The 22,967-nt window shown below is 30.9% G+C and overlaps 1 protein-coding gene across 2 annotated transcripts in view; it reads left to right on the plus strand.

Annotated features, from left to right (window-relative positions):
• LOC149080275 (cyclic AMP response element-binding protein A-like) overlaps window positions 1–13,501 on the plus strand; it is a 200,022-nt gene extending 186,521 nt beyond the window's left edge. For both annotated transcript variants that reach the window (XM_089239405.1, XM_089239404.1), the window contains exons 9-11: window positions 2,894–2,954; window positions 4,508–4,570; window positions 10,586–13,501. In XM_089239405.1, coding sequence (XP_089095531.1) covers window positions 2,894–2,954; window positions 4,508–4,521 — 75 coding nt within the window. In that variant the 3' untranslated portion in view covers window positions 4,522–4,570; window positions 10,586–13,501. The remainder of the gene's footprint in view (window positions 1–2,893; window positions 2,955–4,507; window positions 4,571–10,585) is intronic.
• The last annotated feature ends 9,466 nt before the right edge of the window (window positions 13,502–22,967 follow it).

Consider the following 22,967-nt stretch of genomic DNA (forward strand, 5'->3'; position numbering starts at 1 on the left):
GAAATTCAAAAATACAGAGAATTGAAACATTTGACTTTGAAAATTTGTTTACTAATATTCCTCATGAAAACATTGTAAATATTTGTGAAAGTTTATTTGTAAAATACAAGAAATCATTCACTTAGAAAAAAACTCTTGGAATAATCTTGTAAAATTTTGTATCTTTGAGAATTACTTATTTATAATGGCATCAACATATTTAAACAGATCAAAGGTATACCCATGGGCACTTGTTTTTCTAGTGCTTTTGCAAATATTTTTTTACATTTTTATGAAACTAATATTTTTACTGAACATAAAATCAGGGGTTTTAGATATATCGATGATCTCATTTTTAATTTTGAAAATTTTCTGGAATTTAGCGGTGACATTTAGCCTATGGACTTGACACTCAAGAGAACCAATCATGACCCCCTATCTACGGACTTTCCTTGATCTTAAAATTTTATCACAGCAAAAATCAATTATTTAACATTTCAAATTTTTATATGCAGTTAAATTTTTAAATGTAATTGATATTGTAATTTTAATTTCGATGACCTTTCTGCATTGACAAAAAAAAAAAATTCAGTTAACTGCATGTACACTTTTGTTCATGTTTTTTATTTCACATGTAAGACAAAAACCTACATACAAGCTCATGTAGAACATGTACAGTGAAGAATTGACGATTCGACGAAATTGATTTTGCGCTGTAATATATAAATTGACGTCACGACGAATTGACATGGCAGCAAACTTGTACAGCTACGAATTGGAGTTGCTACGAATTTGTACCGCAACGAATTGGAGCTGAGGCAAATTTGTGCCGCGATGAATTGACACTGTGACAAACTTGTACCGAGATGAATAGACACTGCGACGAATTTGTACTGTGACAAGTTGAGTACGACAAATTGACCAGCTACGTCCGGGCTCTTCTTATAGCATTGCAAAAATCAGTCTTGAACACAAAGAAAAAATAATAATAATTTAGCTAGATTGATTTTTTTCCATTTCCTTGACCCTCTCAGAGGTACAATTACAAGATATCTTGCCTAACTTGAGGCTTCATATTTTGGAAATTACGTGACACCTTACCTCCTTTAAACCATCTTATTTCGGCCATGATGAGCCCAGATAAAAGATTGTAAGTTTTATTCTCCTGATAATATGTTTTCTATCCCTCCCCTCAACCTGTCAAATCAGTTGCCAGGGATGGAGTCAACTTTTGTTCAAATTTTGATAACCAAAGGAGGAAAAACATGAGAAAGAGAAATATATTTTTTCTCCCCTTCTCTTTGACGTAGTATAGGAATGTGCATATAGTATAAATAATAGAAAAAGAGATAGAGAATATTACTCTTCCTTGGGTTATTTTTTATTATTCTTGGAGTTGAGAGGAGGGAGGAAATCACATTCTCAAAATCAAAAAGGTTTCCTTTGATGTGGCATTTTACACAGAGTTTGGTTATTTCCATCGTGTTGGTAATGTGGATCAGTGAAATTTATAATACCAATTATTGGGTTAATGAAATTGTGGCTTTGAAACAAAAACTTTTCTGCATTGCTTTATGCAAAAAAGAAAGTGTTTTGAGGACAAATTCTGTTTTTCAATCAAATTTTTTTATTAAAATACTGAAAATACTTAGAAACATGAAATTTTTTGTTGGCATCTACCCCTATACCAACAAAAAAATTTCATGTTTCTAAGTGCAATGTTCACGGATATTTGAAATAAAAAAATGGAGGAAATTTGGGAAGGACTGTTAAGCATTTTTTAAACTGGAATCGTACCACTACGATGGACAGTTGATGAGATAAAGGCCATGCTAGCATTTACAGTTACTGCCAAAGCCTAAAGTAGGCTAATTTGTAAAATGGCCGGCCACTTTGTCAGTTGGCTGAAAGTTTTGGTCAAAGTCTAATTTGGAAGAATGATTCAGGATTTGGTTGGCCAATTCGTGAATTGGCTAGAGATCCCTGCCAATGTTCAAAGTACTGATGTAAGATGGTCTTGTGGGCCCCAATCTCTCTCTATTTTTTTCCTTGCTAATGTATGATATATGACTATATATAGTGGCTGCATTGGATTAGCTCCATATTATGAGGATAAAAAAGAGAAACGTGAGAGAAAACACTATATACTAATATAGTCATACATACCCAGTGGCCAAAAAATTAGGAACACCCCGCTACTTGCCACTAATATCGTGTGAGACCTCATCTGGCTTTGATGAGAGCACGGATATTCTTCTTGGCATGGACTCTACATGTCACTGAAACCTTTGAGGAGGCCCATGCCTGGAATATTAGCCCAGATCCAGGGCCATCTTAAGAGCATCATGGGCCCCCGGGCCAAGTGATTTTTCTGAGGCCCTAACTGGTAAATTCTAGAAAACTTTTACTGGATCTTATTTTTGTGAGGTCTCTTTTCTCATGAGACCCCCCGGGCCATGCTCGGGTAGGCCCATGTGTTAAGATGGCACTGCCCGGATCCATGGCTTTGTGCTGCTTGCACCACACATGGATTCTGCCATGAAAGTGATGGAGAAAAAATGTGAGGCGTGTTCCTAATTTTTGGCCATGCTGTAATAATTTTTGTAGGAAAAAAATATTACTGCATCATGACTTCAAATATGATTGGTTGCCATAGGTAACATGGATATAATTATCACGTAAAAAACACCAAACGGCAATGGCCCCAAATCATGAATTTTCTTTTCAGACTTTGGCCAGGGATCTCCAGTCACTTGGTGAAATTTGGCTAGCCAAAAAGTGAAATTTGGACATTGGCCAGGTCAATTCACATCTAAATTGGCCAATTTAGATGTGATAAATCTATATCCAATATATTCTTATAAATATATATATTTTTAAATTTAATATTATGTCTTTACATTTTATTTTCTAGGCTTTGCGACATGGTGAAACTAGTAGATCTCGCAATGTAGAAATTAATGATGAACCAGATCGTAAGTTACTTTATATTTCATTGGTTCATAAAATTCTCTTTTTGAACAAAATAAGGAGAAATAACTAAAGATGCTTCATGTATCCAACAAATATGCTACTCTTACCATTCATACAGTAGCTTTCCAAGTTGGGTATGTTTGTGGATCAAGTTTCAATGAATTCCAAGAGCATGTTTGATGTAAACTCTTAAAAAGTATGCACACATTATAGCAGCAGTTATATATATATATATATATATATATATATATATGCATCATCTCTTAGATACACAATTTGTGTGTAGCTAATGAAATAAGGCTGGCTTAGTGTGAATGTAAGGTGAGATTTAAGCGGTCTGAATGCATCTAAAGAGGAGTCTTCAAGTCTACGCTTGAGAATATTTGCAGTTATGTGTGTGTATGTGTTTTTTTAAGGACAGACCGCGCATGACATGATTTTATAGTAAATAGCCCTTCGTTAAATTAAGATCTGCTTCAAGAGACCCCTTCAAAAATGTGTTTTTCTATATGTGCACACACAACTTTTTTTGTACTACCAATATAACTTTAAGGCTTATAGATACACATAGTGCAATACTGTTGCTTATAATTTTTTTGTACTTTAAAAACAAGAAGAAATTGTCCCCCACTTATACCTTAAATCATGTATGCTCAATTTGTAACCCGCTGGCCAAATGTGTTTCTTGGAGCCATCTGATGTGGCCTACAAAGCCAAGCATAATGTAAACCTGCATGACTACCAGACTCTGATCTACATATGAATATTTCAACTGGTGAAAAATAAAAAATTCTACATTCTCTATGAGTCAATATCTAACAGGGTAGGGGTTATTTCAGCTGAAAAATTGTCATCCTAATCAGAGCTGCCTTGATGAGTTAGTGTATTTGACGCATGAGTATTTTTGGAGCCTCTTTTCATTTTTTTACATTATGTAAAACTGCCTTTTAGTAGTAAAATAGAACGGGAATCGCCAGAAATTAAATTCAATGTTTATGAAAACTACAATAAAATTTCAATGTTTTGGAGCCATGGGACCAGGCCCATGAGATGACTCACTCGCTGAGGTGCTACCGATTCTTGAAACTGATCTGAAACTTGCCTCTGATCTTTTGAAATTTTCTTTATGATATTCAATTAAAAAAATTTTAATTCCATTCCAGCTCGTAAATATTTAGCAAATTATTCAAATGGCCTGTGACTAGTTATAAAATCATTCAAGTAGCCTGTGCTCAATAAAAGGTTGAGGGTTGAGCATCTTTGCCTTAACTATTGTACATACTGTAATGTTGTGCTTGTAAAATGTCTTACTTTTCTAAAATGGGTTGGTTCTGAAAATGCTTGAAATCTCCTTCAATGATTGTACTTTTTAACTTGAACTTTGATTGTTACAGGGAAATTTGTTGCTAATTGTGGAGTGATTGTTATTTAATTGTTACACAAACACATTGTTAACATATAATAATTACCTGTATTTATTACAGCTTGTGCACATGAATTTCTCATCCAAGCAATAAAATTTTATTTGAATTTCTTTTGTCATCTTTGACCTTAGGAAAAGAGAGGTAGCAATTTGGCTATGCAAGTCATTTGAAGAGAGCACTTCACAACCATTCCAGTGAGTATAGTTCTTATGATTATAAGAATTATATTTATCTAATCTTATGTCTTGGCTGCCCTGAAAGGCAGTACACATAATAACACATTTCCTAACCTTGTAAGGCTTATAAATTTGAGATGGTTATGGTTTACATGATTCAGTAACGGGTCTCAATAATCTGAGATGAACTAAACTAAGACCTAGAGCTGTCTTTAGAACATCCTCAGCCCTTAGCAACGTGATTTTTCTGTTACATTAATGTTCCATTTATTTCTAAATATCAAAAAGAAGGGAAATGATTGTGGCATGCTTCACTCCTCACGTGGCCACCCCGACTGGCAAGAAAAAATTCAAAAGAAAAGATTGAACCAGATCCATTCATCAGCAGGCGACCTTGAAGATGCATATTTTCTGTTGGGAACATGCTGTGTGTCACTGATCTCATGCAATTTGGTCCATATTTCTGCTGCTCTTTCACACCTGTGTGGCTAAAATCTGAGATGATTATTTTACTTTGGATTAAAGAGCACGCTATAAAAAAAATACCTGAATGGACACTTAGGACAGGATTTTTTTGTTGACATCCCTATATTGCTTTTATGATAAATAAATATACAGGGTGTATAGCATTTTACTGGTGAACCATTGATCCTAGAGGTATACTTCCAATTAGAAAAACTATCCAAATAATGTGTAGTACTCAGATATGTCATTCATGTTGGAAGGGATTGTATAGTTATTAAAATAAAAATGATAACTTTTTATTCGGACACCCTGTGCTCAAAAACCTAATTAGAAAGTTGTTGCCCTGATGTCAACAAAAAAAAGTTCCATGTTTTTAACAAAGAAAGGGTCGGAAGGTGTCATCCTCAAAAAGCTTCAAAAAAATTACCACTAATTCTACTCATTTAAATATGCACAAAAATATAAAAATATTTGGCAGAATTATTATGGGTCACTCAAAAAAATTGTAATATTAATATTTTTAACATTAGTACAGGCCAAGAATGAAATTAAAGATTCTGAAATCCCACAACGCTAGAGTCTTGAGTGACATCATTCAAACAACATACGATTAGGTACAGCACAGATAGAGAAAGAAAGAAAAAAGAGAAATAGAGTGGAACCTCGTTTATATGGTTATATGACTTTCACATTTATACGATGTTTGGCTTCTGTCACAATATGTTCCTATACATTTTAATTTTAAAATAATTCATTTATTCGGCCCAAAACCTCAATTACTCAACGTTTTCACTTTGACTCGCACACCAAATCTTTTGATAAAAAACTTCCATTAAATGCACGCAATTTTTGTATGCAGTGAAAACGTGCTGCTGCAACAAACAGTTCTTGCATATTGTCACCACAATAGCCATAAATTTTAGGATGTTTGCTGACATATATGAAAATAGCCAGTGAGCTAGCTGATGGTCATTTAGAGTAGACTCTTAAGTGATTTGTTTATTGCTTGTTTCTGAGAATATGCAGACGTGGTGAGTCCAAGAGAAACAGTTTTCAATTGTTTGGACAGCCCTTTCAGAATTTTTCTTCTCCCAATGTGTTTTCAGCATTATCCTCGAAGGGTAAGAAAGTCTGCACATTGTAAGCATTTGAAGGGTACAAGTCTGCTGATAGGAAACACTTACAGTACACATACACAATAAGTTCTTTCGTTTGCTATGAAATTTTCTTTCATCGTGGTGCTTTGCTTGCTGGCTGTGCCAAATCCGCCGTTCATAATTTCAATAAAACGAAAAGGGCTTTCTTTAAAAATAATAACTGGAAATTTTGGAAGAATTCAACAAAAATTTTAAATTCATGACAAAAGTTGATCTTGCGAAACAGTTGAATGTCCCTGTGGCAACTTTGAAAATGATTATAAAGCAGAGAAAAAAAATCAAAGACCAAGCTGTTGGTTGCAAATCATCTACTGCCAAAAAAAATGAGTCCAAGATGGGAAATTTTCCCAAATCGGGAAGATTTTGTGGCCATTTTCTACCCAATGTTGTACCGCAAAAAGGTAATGATCCACTAAATTTTATTTCTTTAAGTGATTTGAAATGTCCAATTTAATTATTTTCCCCTCAAGTGGTATTGAAATTTACTTTTATAAAAGAGTTGGAGATGCAATTAAACACATTGAATTTTATAATATTTTGTAACCCTGTGTGTGTGTGGCTGGGGAGGGGGGGGGGGGAAGAGAAGTCATTTTCTTTAAAAAGTCTCAGTTTAAAAGACACACATTAATAGGACGTTTTGGCTTAGCCTCTTGAACATCATATTAACAAGGTTCCACTGATATTAGAGAGAGTTTCTATGGGGAAAAAAGCTGGAGAAGTTCTTCATAGATATCGCCGAGAAGCTGAAGTGACGATAAGTAGCCAATGGTTGTAATTTTAAATAATTTTTTACGGCTTTAATAATTGAACTCCACTGCTAATTTTTTTTGTTTTTATGTGTTTCTGGGTGAGGTGAATGTACTTGAATTTTTTTGTAATTTTTTTAAGTATGATACCTTCCGACCCTTTCCTCTTAAGTGCAATATTTGTTTTACCCATATTTAATGCTTTTTCCCAACTTTCCTCTGTTTGTCAAATTCAAATATCTCGAGGAATACTGCACTTGAAAACTTGGATTTTTTTTTTTTTGTTGGTATCAAGAAAGACAGGAAAACAACTTTCTGATTGGGTTTTTGAGCACAGGGTGTCCGTATAGAGCAGCGTTTCCCAACCTTTTGAAGTTCGCGTCACCCCTGGGAATAACATTAAAATTTGGGGCACCCTTCCTTGAATACAGAGTTTACTATAACAAAAATCACTAAGTGAAAATACATCAATAGAGTTTTGTTCGATCAACATTAATGTGAAACTTTTGATTGATGCTTAGAGCATGGACACTTGATATCAGGCCTTATAGTTGGCAATGAAACAACTATATCATCCTCAAGGCCTTGCAGTGTATTTATTGCTTTAAATTTTATTGTCTCCATAATCAGAAAAGGCTTGCTCGCATAGAATGATATGATGTTTCAAAGGGTGAAAGGGTCATTAGATTATGATACTCCTCTCTCAATCCAGTCCAAAACAACAGCCACTGACACCTCACTCTTGGTGAGCTTACCTTTGAGTGTGGAATCACCGCAAACATAAATAAATTCATCTAGTTTGGCAAGCAATGAAATCTATTTTGTCTGTCTGCGAAATCAAATGGTGAAACAACCCAGTCGAGATCCTCAGTGGAAAGTACATATATATTGCATATTGCAATTTTGATAAGTGTTAAAAAATGAAGTTTTTCATCTTATCCGAAGATGATGTTACCCTCCGCTATTATTACGAAGGTTTCGACAGCTGGCTGATGCGAAGATAAATCCAAGAAAAAAAATTCAAATTTAACTCTCAAGATTACTTTCTTATCTCAAATTGGCACACACATACCTCGCAAGCGAAAGAATAGTGTTTTGTATTTGTCCTAAGAGCTTCAGACGTAATATTACGTCAGAAACATAGGAAATTGTGAACCTACGTCCTCTCACTTGCCGAATGAGCGCACTAGACTACAAAGCCAACAAATCATCTTTCCTTAGAGCTTGTGTGCTCTGAACGGGACCGTACATGGACAGCCAGACTCAGGCAAATGCTCACATTGCTGACACTGCAACCACAGATGGCGACTTATCCGATAAGTCTGTCATGCATGAGAGTAATTTATTCGCCTTGATATATTTTAAGATCTCAAGTGGACTGTGCAATATTTTTTTATTTATCTCCATAATATCTCCCGGCACCCCTTAGCTGATATCGCAGCACCCTAGGGTGCTGGGGCACACTGTTTGGGAAACACTGGTATAGAGAGTTATATTTTTATTTCAATAATTAAATAACCCCTTCCAACGTAAGTGACATATCTGAGTACTACACACTACACATTATTTGGATTGTTTTTGAAGTATGCCTCTAGGATCAATGGTTTGCCAGTAAAATAGCTTGCATCCTATTACCTATGCACCCTGCATATAGATGGTATACAATCGAAAAATACAAGGTCCATCCTCGGGCCAATAGGCTGGAGCTTACTTAGCATCCCATTTATGTAATTGCTTTTACTTACATGGAGAGACCATGGGTCTCTCTACTTGCTAATGTTGAAAATGGAACTTTGATGAAATATGTATATAAACTTATTAATTCGTAGTGTAAGATTTGAGAGAGAATTTTCAAAGAAGAAAAGACACAAAATTGAATGTATGAAAAAATATTTAAATAGTGTAGAACATATATGCAAGGGTCGAAACATGTACAGTTATCCCCTTCCCCCAATGATGACCTTTGCATAGGTTGTTTCAATATTTTTTCATACATTCAATTTTGTGTTTCTTCTTTGAAAATTCTCTTTCTAATCTTATTTTTTGATTTTTTTTCCATACATTTATTATTTCTTCTAAACTTTTTAATATTAATATATGAAGTTATTGCACATAAACTTGGTTAAGTCTTAATTCAACATCTTAATGCTTCACAGATTATTGTCACTGAAACCCAAGGTCGCTTTCTAAGAAAGTCTGGCAGAACTCTAGTCTTGGGTCTGAAATGAATGTTATTACTATATTTTTTACACTATGAATTTACTATAGAAATTCCCATGAAAAATTCTGTCCAATAATGTAGGTCCACTAAAGACCCCAGCCTAGGGATCAAGACCTCTTCAGTCTCTGTCAAAGGCCCCTTGAAACTGAAATTACCTGCATTACCAGGAAAAATAGAACAAATCATGTTCTTGCAGGAAAAACAGTGGGGGGGGGGGGTGAAGAGGAATTTTGAAAAAAATTGTCTGATTATCTGGAACCTCAAACTTTCAAGACTCAAATTATCAGGATTTTACTGTACACTGAAAACATAGCCCTATTTTAAAAGGTACGCAATAAAGGTGCAATAGCATATTTATCATGACTGATAAAAAACAAGTCACCTAGAGATTTCATTTCAAAACAATAGTAAGCAGATTGATATTAAATTATCTAGCCTGAAGGGGAGTGTGCTTTAAAATATGGGAACCATGTGCTCGAAGGCAGTCAGAGAGAATGATAACTTGGTTGGCTGAACCAAGACAGGTTTGTAAACAACATAATGATTCATTGCTGTGAATTTCACCTTGGTATTTTGTGCTACAGGCTCACAAATTTGTTGTAAGAATCAGTGAATAAGATGAATCTGCAAGCCACCATGCATACAGACTGATATCATATAACTATCAATAAACTGTTTGTAACACTCTCAGGGGCCCCTATTAAGTTTTCAATGAGAGAATTAGTTGTGTTATTTTCGTCGTTCTGCGCAATTTGTCCAGCCTCTTATTTCCCAATCACCTTACCATGCGTAACATCATCAACTTGAGTGTTTTTACTTATTTTTTTGTCTGCAAATGGCTTTTTGAGGTTGAAAAAAACAAGAACAATTATTTTTTGAGACATTGAATGTATTTGCATCCCCCCGAGTTTTGGCATTTCAATGAAAGTATTGTCATTTTTAAGCAAAAACAAATTATTTTGGTTTAAAAAACAACAATAATAAAGATGTTTCTGCATCTTTACAACATGTTGTATTGAGAGCTGAGCATTTTTTTTCAAGAAAAATTTGGTGTACATATTGAAAAATTGTAATATTATAAATGTATTTAAATTTTAAAAAAATATTTTTTACCCATTGGAATCAGTTAACCCATTTTGACCCTGAGGTCGTCATGCAATATTTTGGCATATAAATCATATGACGTCCTCAGTATAAATGCATATAATTTATTTTCTAGTTCATTGATGACATTTGTGTACATTCTAAAGTGAAGTGCTGACATGTATGTTTGTAATTCTCCCAGTCAAAGACTTCATATGCTAGGGGATTTGAATCTGATTAATCTCTGATGAATAATATAAAAGTATATGTATAAAAAAATAATAATAATTTGGTTTAGGATAATAAAAAGGCATTAGTCATAACATATTTACATTGGACTTTTTCTCTCATCTCCTTTTAGAATGACCAAGAAGTGGAAGCCATTGATCTTTCATCTATGTTGTCTTCACTATCATTTTCCTTAGTGATACTTCTCACTATCATTTTTATTTCTTTAAATTCACAAGTTAATGTTTGCATTTTTTAAAGAAATTGAGAGAAAAAAAAAGATATATATACAACACATAGTCTTCTTATTTTCAGTATATTTTAATGCTGGAAATATGTTGGTCATAATTTCACAAAAGTGAGAATTTCTTTTTTGCCTACTAGGTGATACATATCTCTCATCATTTTTAAATATTAAGATTTCATTGAACTAATGTGAAAACATGGATTGATTGAAAACATGCCTTTAATGTTTTAAAAAATGTATTTTGTGAAAAATTGTATATTTTAGTGAGACTAGCCTGTTTTTATAACAGAGTGATAAATAGAAAAAAAAATGTGTCCATTCAATTTCAAGATTTTTCTCCAAATGCAGTTATGATCATTTATTCATTTTTCTGCACCTTTAGTCTTATATAAGTTCAAAGTAATTTTTTCTCCACTGTTCCTAATAATTGGACAATCTGTTAAATGAATGTCTCATAAAGTTTCTAGAATTTCTTAAACAGCTCAGGTGTACATTTTTTTTGTGGGCTTATAGTTTTATAGTAAAACCAAAAAAAATAAAGATACATGGATGAATTTTTATTTAAAAAAAAAAGTTTATCATAAACTACTCACTCAAGGCCAATAAAAAAGAAATTACAATTTCCAAACTATGAAGTTTCTGAAGTAAAGTAGAACCTTTCTCATGCACCTCCTCCCCAAACAAATCTTTCTCTAAATCAGCCTTGAAAAATCTTGTTTCTTAATTGATTTTGTAAATGATTTCCTACAACAGAATGGTGTGTGGAGTGCATCATAGTATGTTTATCCCCTAATTCAACTCTGTAAAATTACTTCCTAATTTTTAATTACAATTGATAAGCCTAATCTTTAAACAGTAATAAAGAGTGGTACAATATTTCTGTATACAGTACCTAACAGATTAAATGCAGTACAATAAATGCATAATTAACACTTTGCACTGGTTTCAATCTCCCTCAATGAACCACATTTCCTCTAATTTGGCTGATCTTCTGTCCCAACTGGGCTGGATAAGAGAGGCTTCAATGTATACTACTGTTATCTGTATATCCAGGTATATAGATTTTATCTATCTGTAATTTACTTTTTGATTTACTATATAATTGAGATTTTGGTATTTCCTTGGAAGTTGAGATCACATTTTACAGAGTATTTAAACTTTTAATTGTGTGTGAAAAAATATTTTTTATGATGTTATAGAATTAAAATATTAGAATTTGAAAGTTTATATGCTATTCCATTTCTAATGTAATTATTTATACTCTAAATTTATAATTACCAGATGGAATTATCAATACAGACAGAAAGTAGTTGCTAATATATATAGGTAAAAGTTTAACTTTAATTTAGGAAACACATATTTTTATAAAAAAAACATATATATACAGATATGTATTTTTTTATGCGAAAATAAGAGTGTCTAAATTTTTATATTTCATTCTCTTTGATTTCTTGTGAACAATCGAAGACCAGAAATGGTAAACGCAATAAGTGCCAAATCACAGATTTTACAGTAGAGCGGAAAAACAAGTTTCTCAGACACCATAGACCAACGTGTTAAGTGTCATCTATTGACTAGTTTTTCACCTACTTAGAGTGAGTTGGACACTCGCATCATTTTCCAGGTTGGCAACCTTGATATTTACTGTTTTGATGCGGAAATGTTTTTTTTTTTCAGTACTCACTGCGTTTACATTTCCAGTCTTCAATTTATTTGCAAGAAATTTCTAAAAAAAGTGCAATCTAAATAATACCTATCAAACCAATAAAGTTTCTAGTTTCTGATGTAGAAGAATTTGTTGTGAAATATCCTATGGTATGAAATCTTTTCTACTTTATTTCATTAATTAACTATTTTTGTGTTAAGTTTAAAAAATTATACTGTTCCAAGTACATAATACAGTGATCACTCACTCATACACCCTCTCACTTATACGTTTCTCTCAGTTATAAGACAATTTTCTGCACTCCCAGTCAAAGATATAGGTAAATAATGCTATTCACTTATACACCTCTCTCACTTATGAATTTTTTTTCTCGTTCTCCAATGCATAAGTGAGAGAACACTACATATGTGTATTCACAATCTTTATAGAATTCCTTTTTATTTCTCTCATTAGCATGAAGTTGATTATTTTCCATATAATTATCTCTAACTTTGCATATACTTTTATTTTCAATCTGGTCACACTATGTATTTCAATATAGATAAATATTGTGTGCATTTATTGTTAAATTTGGCTATTAATTTTGGTAATTTGAATAATAGTTCCTTGTTATCGAAAATTCAAAGAAGCATGTGTGTCTTTAAAGGCCATAATTCTGATGCCCTCATCTCTTGTGTTTGATGAATGGATATAATAGTGAATTTATAGTTTGATAGCTTTTTTTTTATTATTTAATATCAATTTCTTAAAGCCTAGGGCTAAAGGCTTTTCAACCTTTCTCTTGTGAGGGCTGGGCAAAGGATACATGAACCTCGTGCTCATATTGAATTAACCTTAATGTTTATTCTTATTTATTTCATGTTTCCTTCCTGTTCTCATTCCCTTTTGTAAGAAGTTGCTTTGGTCACTAAATGACTAGTTTCCAATTTTATGAATAATACTTTAATAGAAACTAAATAATAACTCCATACAACACAATTCCTCTTATTCTACACTCAGGAAAAAAAAAATTAAATTATAAATCAGTGGAACAATTGCAAACACTTCTAGTGTTCTTTTTTTCATCCTCTTAAATTTTATAGGTAGATGAGTAAATTTAACTGCTCAGAGATTTAGTAATTTTTTTTACTTTGCATAAAAAAAAAAAATATGATAAAAAATATTTACTGATATCACGTTTAATTGTCATGATGGAGTCAGGTGCATTAATTATATTTATTTGTATGTTTTGTAATCAGTTCAGTTGATTCCAGCATTCAGAGCACATCCAAGAATGAGCACTAAATCATTTTAAAGTGAAATATTTTTATAAATGTACTTTTTTGTATTTAAAATTATAATGTCTTAAATGTAATCACTATTCTAGAATCACAAATTATGTGCCATAGTACATCATGGAAATTTTCAAATATTTGTTTCCCCTATATAAAAACCTCAATTTACTTTTAAAATGTTCAATTTTCAGAATTTTGCGATTTTTTCCACTATATCTATAATTTCTGTGATAACAATTTTTAGACAAGTGAAACAGTTTAATTTTAGATGCTTTGTGTATTTTTATAAGTGATATAATTTTTTTTCACTTCCTTTTTACCAAATATTTACTTTATAAAAAATATTTCCTTAAATGTGTAATCCAGACATGGGTATAATTTCTTAAAAAAAACCTTGTTTACAAAAAATGCCACTAGTAGTGTCCTGTCTTGAAGTGTGCCTTAGGAGTAATCCATCCTAAAGTGCCAAAAACTTGAAAATTGTTTGAATATTTTATAGTATGGAAATATAATGAAATGATATAATGAAATTGAAAATAGAAAGTGAGTTTAAATTTTTTTTTAATTAGATTGATATCAACAAAATATCATGATGATCATATCATAAATGATCAACTTTTAAATATTTTATCCCAAATAATGTCCTCTGTATGTACTACATCAATACTGAAACATCAAGATTATACAAAACATAGCTTTGCTGATGCTTCTTCATGTAACTCCACAATATACAAATGCAGAAAATCACAATGATACCAAATGAATATTAATTGCAATATTTGTACTGGGAAAGTGTATATTTTGGGAAAACCTGGTATGTTTGATACAATGTATATTTTTATTTGTATTTAAAAAATAAATTTTAACACTTTAGTTAAGCTTACATATAAAATATATATTATCTGAAAATGTGCAAATGAGTAAAAAAATCATTTTCTGAAGTGAATGAAATTAATTTTAAAAGAAGTATGTAGTTAAAGCTGGTCTTTTAAATGCAGTGGATCCTGCCCAAGAAGTTATTTTATCCTTTCCACAGCATAGTAGAAATCACAAAAAAAACTTGAAAAAGCCATATCTTTTTTAATGAAAAGGTCTCACAAAAAATTGACACAAAAAAGAAAAAGAGCTTTCAGATTTTTGACTATTTCTTATGCCATATAGCGTAATAAATATGGCAATGGTTAAGTTGTAGTTTTTAAACAATATGTAACTTCATGAAATTAGTGGAAACAGATGCTAATATGATTCATGTTTATATATTTGTGTAAATATCTCAAAATGCATTTTCATAGAGTGTGAATTAAATGTAATGCTTCTTGTTCAATTTCTCTTGTTTGATACATTTGTCCTAACTTCTACATCCTAAGTGGGATCCACTGTATTATCAATGTACCTACATGAAATATTTATCTACACTTTGTTATTCCCCCTCCCGAGGTTTTTGTATGAGCATATAATTTTGAAAATATTCACTAGAAATGTAAAATTCTAAAAACACCAGAACAAAACAGTTCTCTATTTTTTCAAAAACATTTTATAGAAGTATGAATGTCGATTTGAATTTATAAGAAAATTTATTTTGATGTAGAATATTTGCATTATCATCAGATTTTATTGCCATGATATACAAAACTATTTCATTTGGTGATGCTGTTAATTCAGGTGATTGAATTTGTCAGTAAAATTGTATTTAAAAGAAAAGAATTAAAACATTATTTTGCTTCATCCTGATGGTAAATTAATCAGAAAAAACTGTTATGAAAGATGAAATAGTTTGAAAAATGGATTAGATTATTTCTTTTGATTTCCTGTTAAAATCATTATAGCTCAAAAATATTAAAAAAAAAGTTGATGATGCTTTGGAATTTTATATTTTTTAAAAATTCAGAAATTTTATATTTAACAAGAGCCAAATTCTTGTATATGAATTACCCAAATTAATTATCAATAAAATTGTTATTGCTGAAAATGTGGGAAAAAAATCACAAATTCTGAGCATTTGTACATATTGCATTATTGCATTTGAATCATTTTGCTGTGTTGTATGTGCATGTATTATTCAAAGTGTACTTACTTTTGTGGGAATGTGCTGGTGCACTTTTTTTGAGCAACTAGTCTTTTGCGTCGTCTTATGTAACTTTCTGGTAAAGGTTGCTATATATTGTTTGGGACCATAATTCAGAAAATAATTGTGCAATGTTTTAGCTGTATACTATATATATAAATATTAGATTATATGTTTTATATCAAAAATGAGATATTTTCATCAGATTTATTCATTTGACATTTTATTTTTCCACCATGCTGAAGTGGCATTACATGTGTCTTCATGTGATATATCTAGGAGCAGGAGCATGTACATCTATAGTACCTTAAAAAAATTAAATGTTTTCTAATTTTTTAAATCAATTTAAATTGCATTGTTACCTGTTTTTCAAATGCATTCTTATCATAAATATATTGATAAAATAGTATGAACATTCTATTAATAATATACTCCATATTCTTAATCAAAAACTGTATGTTAATATGTATATAAGTGGTTAAAATGCAGCCTTATGACTTAGCTGTGAAAATTAACTTAATGAAAAAAATATTCAAGAAATCATGTACGAATAGTTAAATAATAACGTGAAGTTACTATAATTAAACCGTAGGCAGAGATAAACTTGAAGGGCTGAAAGATACAGTGATGTCAATACTTGCGTATACAAAAGATCAGTCAACCTCATGATTGATGCTAGGTGTAAGGCAATGCTTTCTTATGATCGCCATCTCACTGTCCATGAACTTAGCTGGTCAGTAGCTTTTCAAAAATTAAAAAACAAATACATGATTGAAAATTCATTGCCTATAATATTGCAAGTATCTGTTCAAGATACCTGCAATATTTCATGTATATGACTTACACAATTTACAATATTGCATGTATCTGTCCAATATTTCAAAGAAACTGTAGCTGTCTAATGCATCAAAGAAATCAAATACAAGAAAGTAGTTAATAGACTTTCTTTAAAAACTTAGAACTTTCTACGAACTTATTCTTCTGAAACAAATGAAAACAGGCAGATATCATAACAAGTGAATAAAAATGATCTGAACTCCCTTAGTACATCAGGTTATTTTCTTTTACTCAGATTTTTTTATTATCATTCTGTCTCACACAATCACTGTTTCATCTACCCTGACCCCCTTAGTTTTATTTATAGCCCTAATTATGATTCTCACTTGGATGATAAACCACCACCACATTTAGGATGACAACTTGAAATTTTGTGACCAAAAAATGCTTTGAACTTTTGTCAAACCTAGAATTGATCAACTTAGAATCAGCTTTTATCGCTGAACATAATGCAGTACAGTCATTCAATAACATTATGATTGCTCTTTATCTTCAAATATATGGGAAACATTCTTAAATCTAAATGTTTAGAAAAAATGAGTAATAATAATTATATTTGCTTTCGTGATTTAGACCAAAGAGATGCCATATTACTATTTGTATATGACTTCAAATAAAGCAACACAAAGAAAGAGTTTTCATTGCAATTTTTTGTTAGCTATTAAGTGATAATCATAAAAAAAATAGTCATCATAGAAGATAAACTAAAAATTTTTATTGACAAATATTTTGTATTACATGTTGAGATATGGATATTTGTAATGTTAGGTGAATTGGCCTTGAACCTACACTTGAAAGCATATAGTATTATTTTTGGACTGAAACAAAAAAAAATTAAAACATCTAAAATTTGTTTAAGATGAATAAAATTATTGAAATATTTATTGTGCATAAAGGCCTTTTTGAATGCCCAGAATCCAAGCTAATTCTGTATCCTGAAGATAAAAGGCACCATGTCACAAAAGAGAAATTCTGCTGGAGAGCAGTCCAAAGGGGTTTCTTTTTATGTATCTTTTTATACAGCTTGCTTGTTTTATAAAGTGAATATCTCTGTTATTTATTGAAATAGGACTTTGCCGCTTGAAAGATTAACATAATATTTCCTTAACATATAAATATGTTTTAAAATATTTTTCCCTTACCTTAAATAAAAAAAATGTATTCAAGACTGCATTTTTTTAATTTTTTTTTAAGGAATCAAGGAATTTTTTGTTCAGTTAAAAGTTTAATCCATATAATGATGATCAAAGCACAATGAATTCTGTTCTCTCATCACATCATACTTATACCACAAATGCATTACATCTAGTCAATTTTAATATAGGTTGTATTGGACAGTATTTCAAGAATCCAAAGTAATATGTATATATATACACATTTGAACTATTGGATTAAAATATTATGTAATAGGTATGTCAATGCAATGATGTACTGAAGAGGAATAACAATTTACTTCTAAATGTCAATTAAGGAATTTAAGAATTATTAAAAATTAAGGAATTTTATTATAAATATTCAATGAATAGAATAATTATGTGACGGTTTTCTTTTTTTTAAATTCAGAAATCAGTTAAACTTAACTTGTTTTGATGAAATTTTACTTTTATATTTTCCATGGTGTTTTAATACTGAATGATACAGGATAAAAACTTATATATATATATATATATAAAAGTCCATTTCAATAATAAAACGAATATCAAAACCATCTCAAATAACTCCTAAACCATTGCTTATCAAAATATGCATTTAATTAGAAAAAGTATTCAAATAACAAACTTATTTTAGACATGTCATTTATTTTAATAGAGGTCGCATATGTGTACAGGGATACAAAATTTAATTTTTTTATATATAGTCCCCATCATCTAATTTTCAATTGAAAAGTTGTTGCCTCGTCTGAGTGAGACAAAAAATTTTCATGTTTCTAAATTCAATATTAGCCGAGATATTTCAATTCAAAAATCACTTAAATTTTCAAGTAAAAAACATGCCAGTTTGTTTATATATCCAGCTGATACAATTTAATTTTAAAATAGTACAGGATATATATATATATATATATATATTTCTGGTTTTTTTATGACTAGTTGAAAAATTATGGATGAAATAAAAATTTAAATATAAAATGAAAGAATATATGCATAAATTTACACATAGGCATATGCAGAATTTTCTCAAGGGGGGTTTTAATTTTTTTTCTTCTCAGGGGGGTTTACATTTTTTCTGGCAAAATAACACTGTAATCTTGGCTTGGGGGGGGGTAGAACCCCAAACCACCCCCTCCCCCTTTGTGTATGCCAATGAATTACATAAGAATCCATATCATTATATGTTGAATGATATGAAAAACACATCAACCCATCAAAGCTTCTAACTCTGACTGCACTATTGTCTACAAAAAATATATATATTCATATTTTAATACACCCATAACTTACTTTCTCTTAACTTAGTTTAGAATTGAACTGAATAATTATATTTTAACACACAAAAAAGTGTAACTATTCTTTGGAAGTGATTTATCAAAAAATATTTTTAGCATTTAATATAAAAATTCATCAGTTTTTACCAGCATTAATTCATTATTTAGATGAATTGATAATTTTATTCATTTTTACATTTCTTATTTTTATAAATGCATAATCATTATCTTTGGTCTAAAAATAAAAGTATTCAAGCTGTATTTAAAATGGTATCTAGCAAATAAATATATACACAATTTTTGGGATGTTTTTTGAGCAATTGTTTCCCCATTTTAAAACTTTAAATCTCTTCTCTTTTACTTATAAGAAATAGAAGTTTTTTTTCCTCTTTCAGGAAAAGCTAGTAAACACTTAATATGGTTGATGTGAACCAACTCTTCCCTTACATATAAGTGAACTTTAAGTTTCATAACTACTGAATTTTTTTTTAAGTAGCTTAGCATAACAATGTTTCATCCAAAGAGAAATATTAATTAATTTGCAGATTATATCAATAGCATTTCACTAAAATATGAGAGATTAAAAATAGGCTTAATTTAAATGTTAGCTGTTTAAAAAGTTGATTATTTAAAGATTTTTTTTTGTTAAAAAATGAATGAAATCAATGCTTTATCTCTTCACAGACGTGAAAGTAACTGATTTTGTAGTTTTTCATAAATGTTCACATAAAATCTCTTTTACATGAAAAAGAATTATTTTTTATCTATTAGAAAAGCTAGCTCCTAATAGTTCTAGATTTCGCTGTAGCATGTGAGGTGGAATCTATCTTATCACATATGAAATGCCATTTGATTTGTCAGTGCCTTGGTTGTAAATAATTTATTTACATATACAGCTGCAAATGTTGTTGTTCATACATTAATTTATATTTTTAGATTACATAAAATTATTTATGATTGTGAGAATCTCGAAGATTCTGTGAAACGAAAACAATACCATGATGTATAATTTTTAGTTTGTTTTATATGAAAAATATATCAAATATATATATTTATATATAAGAGAATATATGAGTTGGACATTATATTGATGTTATGGTGTTTGTTATTGTTTTGTGTTTTGGCTCTTTGTTTTCTGTAGAAAGATAAGATTTTATAAAATTTGATGAAACAAATGCTGACCATTACATCTTAAGCTATGCATGAATTATCATAAATTATTAAGATGGTATGATTTACTACCAAGAAATATGTTGCGTATGCATTTTGTGTGTGATTACTCAATTTTTTTAGACCATTTAACTTTTAAAATACAGTCGAATCCCGTTTTAACAAATACCGTTATAGCGAAAATCTCGTTTTAACGAACATGTTTCTAATTCTCCCAGATAAGTTTACATAGGAACAATGCAAAAACTTGGAATTCCTTTATAACAAAATTTCGCTATAACGAAGTGATTTCTCCGGTCTCTTGGAGTTCGTTATAACGGGATTCGACTATATATATATATATTTTTTTTAATTTTTCATTTTCCTGATCAACTCTCTTATTGATTCGTAAATAACCAGTGCAATGCAAATTATTTTCTGATTATCATTCGCAGAGAAAAAATTTAATTATTTGAAGTGCAAATATATCAGTGTGTTGTACAAAGATATAGTTATTTCAATTGCTCATTTTGTGTAGGTAATGATACATATGCTTTTGTATAATGAAAAAGTGATCACAGTGCAAAACAAAAATAGAACTATTTACCATTACATAATTTCTACATTTTCAAGCTTTAACAGATGAACATGCAGAATTATTTAAAATGATTTATAAATATCTTTTCCTGCTGCAGTATTTTATAAAATTTCAATGGCTTTTTTAAAACAATGATTGATCACTTCCAGTTGCATGAGACACTTGACAGAAAAAAAAGATTAAACTGCCGCATATGTTGTGTCATTTCAGAGTATGCAATGTGTACTGGTATTTGTGGTTTGCCTAAACAGCATGCATTGTGTTATCAGTTATGCTGAAGGAGAGTGAAGAATGAAAAATAAAAGTTAATTCCCATGATATTAAAATTTGTCTTTTCTTTTACAACTTGCAACTTAAGTTTACCTCTTGAATAAAAAAAAGTTCACGAAATATACATGGCCAAGTCACATTGTGACCCCACTTCCTGTACATCTACATCTCCAGTAGCACAAAGATATAGATTTATATCAGAAAATTTCACTTTCAAATATAGATCCATATATGACCATATCATTCTGGCTAAAAAAAGCAGTCATAGATAAATATATCTAGATTTATCTTAGAAGACTAAATTCATGTTGTGAATCTAACGTAAATCTATATAATCACGCATGCAGGTGCATCAACTTTTGGGCCATAGATGACACCATTTGAGAAAAAATAAAAAAAGTAAATTCAGCTTTCTGGAATTGGGGGTACAATTGTGTGTGTGTGTGAAGAATGAATGTTTGAAACCTGTTGGCTGGCTTATCATTTTAGTGGAGTTTCCAAAAACGATCTTTCATTCATGGTAAAAAAAAAGTGTGGATATTGTCAACATCCAATAGGGATGAAAATCTTATCTATTGGAGTTTTGATATCGTCTGTTGTAAAGAATGTTTTCGGTGGAACTCAGTTTTATGATTTCATGAAAAAGGAGTAAAAGAAAAAGAGCTAAAGCCTGGTTAGACACTGAATATGTCATTTGGTTTTCATATTGAGTATTGATGGCCGTGAATACAATGGCTCTTCTTATGCATAAGAAAATCAGACTTCAGTGACGTAGAAGAAGCAACTCTTTTGTGGTTCGAATCTGCTCAATCTCACTCAATCCCATTATCAGGACCAATAATTCAAGAGAAAGCAAAGGATTTCGCAAAAAGTCCCAATCAAGGTGATTTTACTGCGAGCAGTGGATGGTTGAACCGATTCAAACAGTGCCATGGCATTGTTTTTAGGAAAGTGTGGAGAGAACATATCTGCATCTCATGAAACTGTTGAAAATTGGAAGAATGATATTCTGAAACTAATGATAGAAGAGTATAAAGATGCAGATGTGTTTAATTGTGATGTGACAAGTTTATTTTTTTTCCTTTTGCCTAACCAGACGCTTGCCTTCAAAGACGAAAAATGTGAAGAAGGTAAAAAACACAAAGATCGTTTGACAGTTCTTTTGGCTGCAAACTCAGACGGTTCTGAAAAATTGAAACCGTTATCGGAAAATCTAAAACCTGCAATGCTTTAAAAATGTTAAAACTTTCTGTGGACTATGATGGCAACAAAAAGGCATGGATGACATCAGAGATTTTTGAACAATGGTTGAGGAAGTTAGATAGAAAATTTTCAAGTGAGAAAAGAAAAGTTTTATTTATTTTGGATAATTGCACCGCTCATCCAAAAATAACGGGCCTTTTTGCAATAAAATTATGCTTTTTACCACCTAATTCAACAGCAATTTCACAACCACTGGATCAAAGAATTATCTTAAGTATGGAAACGTTTTACAGAAAATTAGACCGAAAAAATTTGTGAATGTTGGAATGGACGCAAAAATTTCTATTTCATATAGATGCTATTGAAATGATTGATTCTGCGTGGAAGTCAGTCACGAGTGCCACGATTCAGAACTGCTTTCGTCATGTTGGTTTTTGTTCAGAGTCTTTGGAAAACGATAATTTATCCGAATACTTGTGGAGAAATCATAAATAACGTTACAGGTGATTTTATAGAGGATGAATTTGTGAACGTTGACTTTGATCTTGTAACTTCAGGACTTTTACAAGACGACGATATTCTAGAATCAATCAATCAAAGAGGAAGTGCTTCATGTTCCGAAGAAATAGAATCACACAGAAAGTTCAGATGAAGAAGTATCTGCACCATCTCGCCATGATGCATTAAAAGTTGTAGATGTGATACGTCGATCCTGCGCACTCAGGAAAATGCCGAACAATCGCGTGATGAACTGAACAGTGTAGAAGAATTTTTGTTTTCT

The sequence above is a fragment of the Pholcus phalangioides genome, unplaced genomic scaffold, assembly GCF_987345545.1.
Source record: "Pholcus phalangioides strain wild (caught in Gottingen) unplaced genomic scaffold, Ppha-v1.0 ptg000011l_1, whole genome shotgun sequence".
Lineage (NCBI taxonomy): Eukaryota > Metazoa > Arthropoda > Arachnida > Araneae > Pholcidae > Pholcus > Pholcus phalangioides.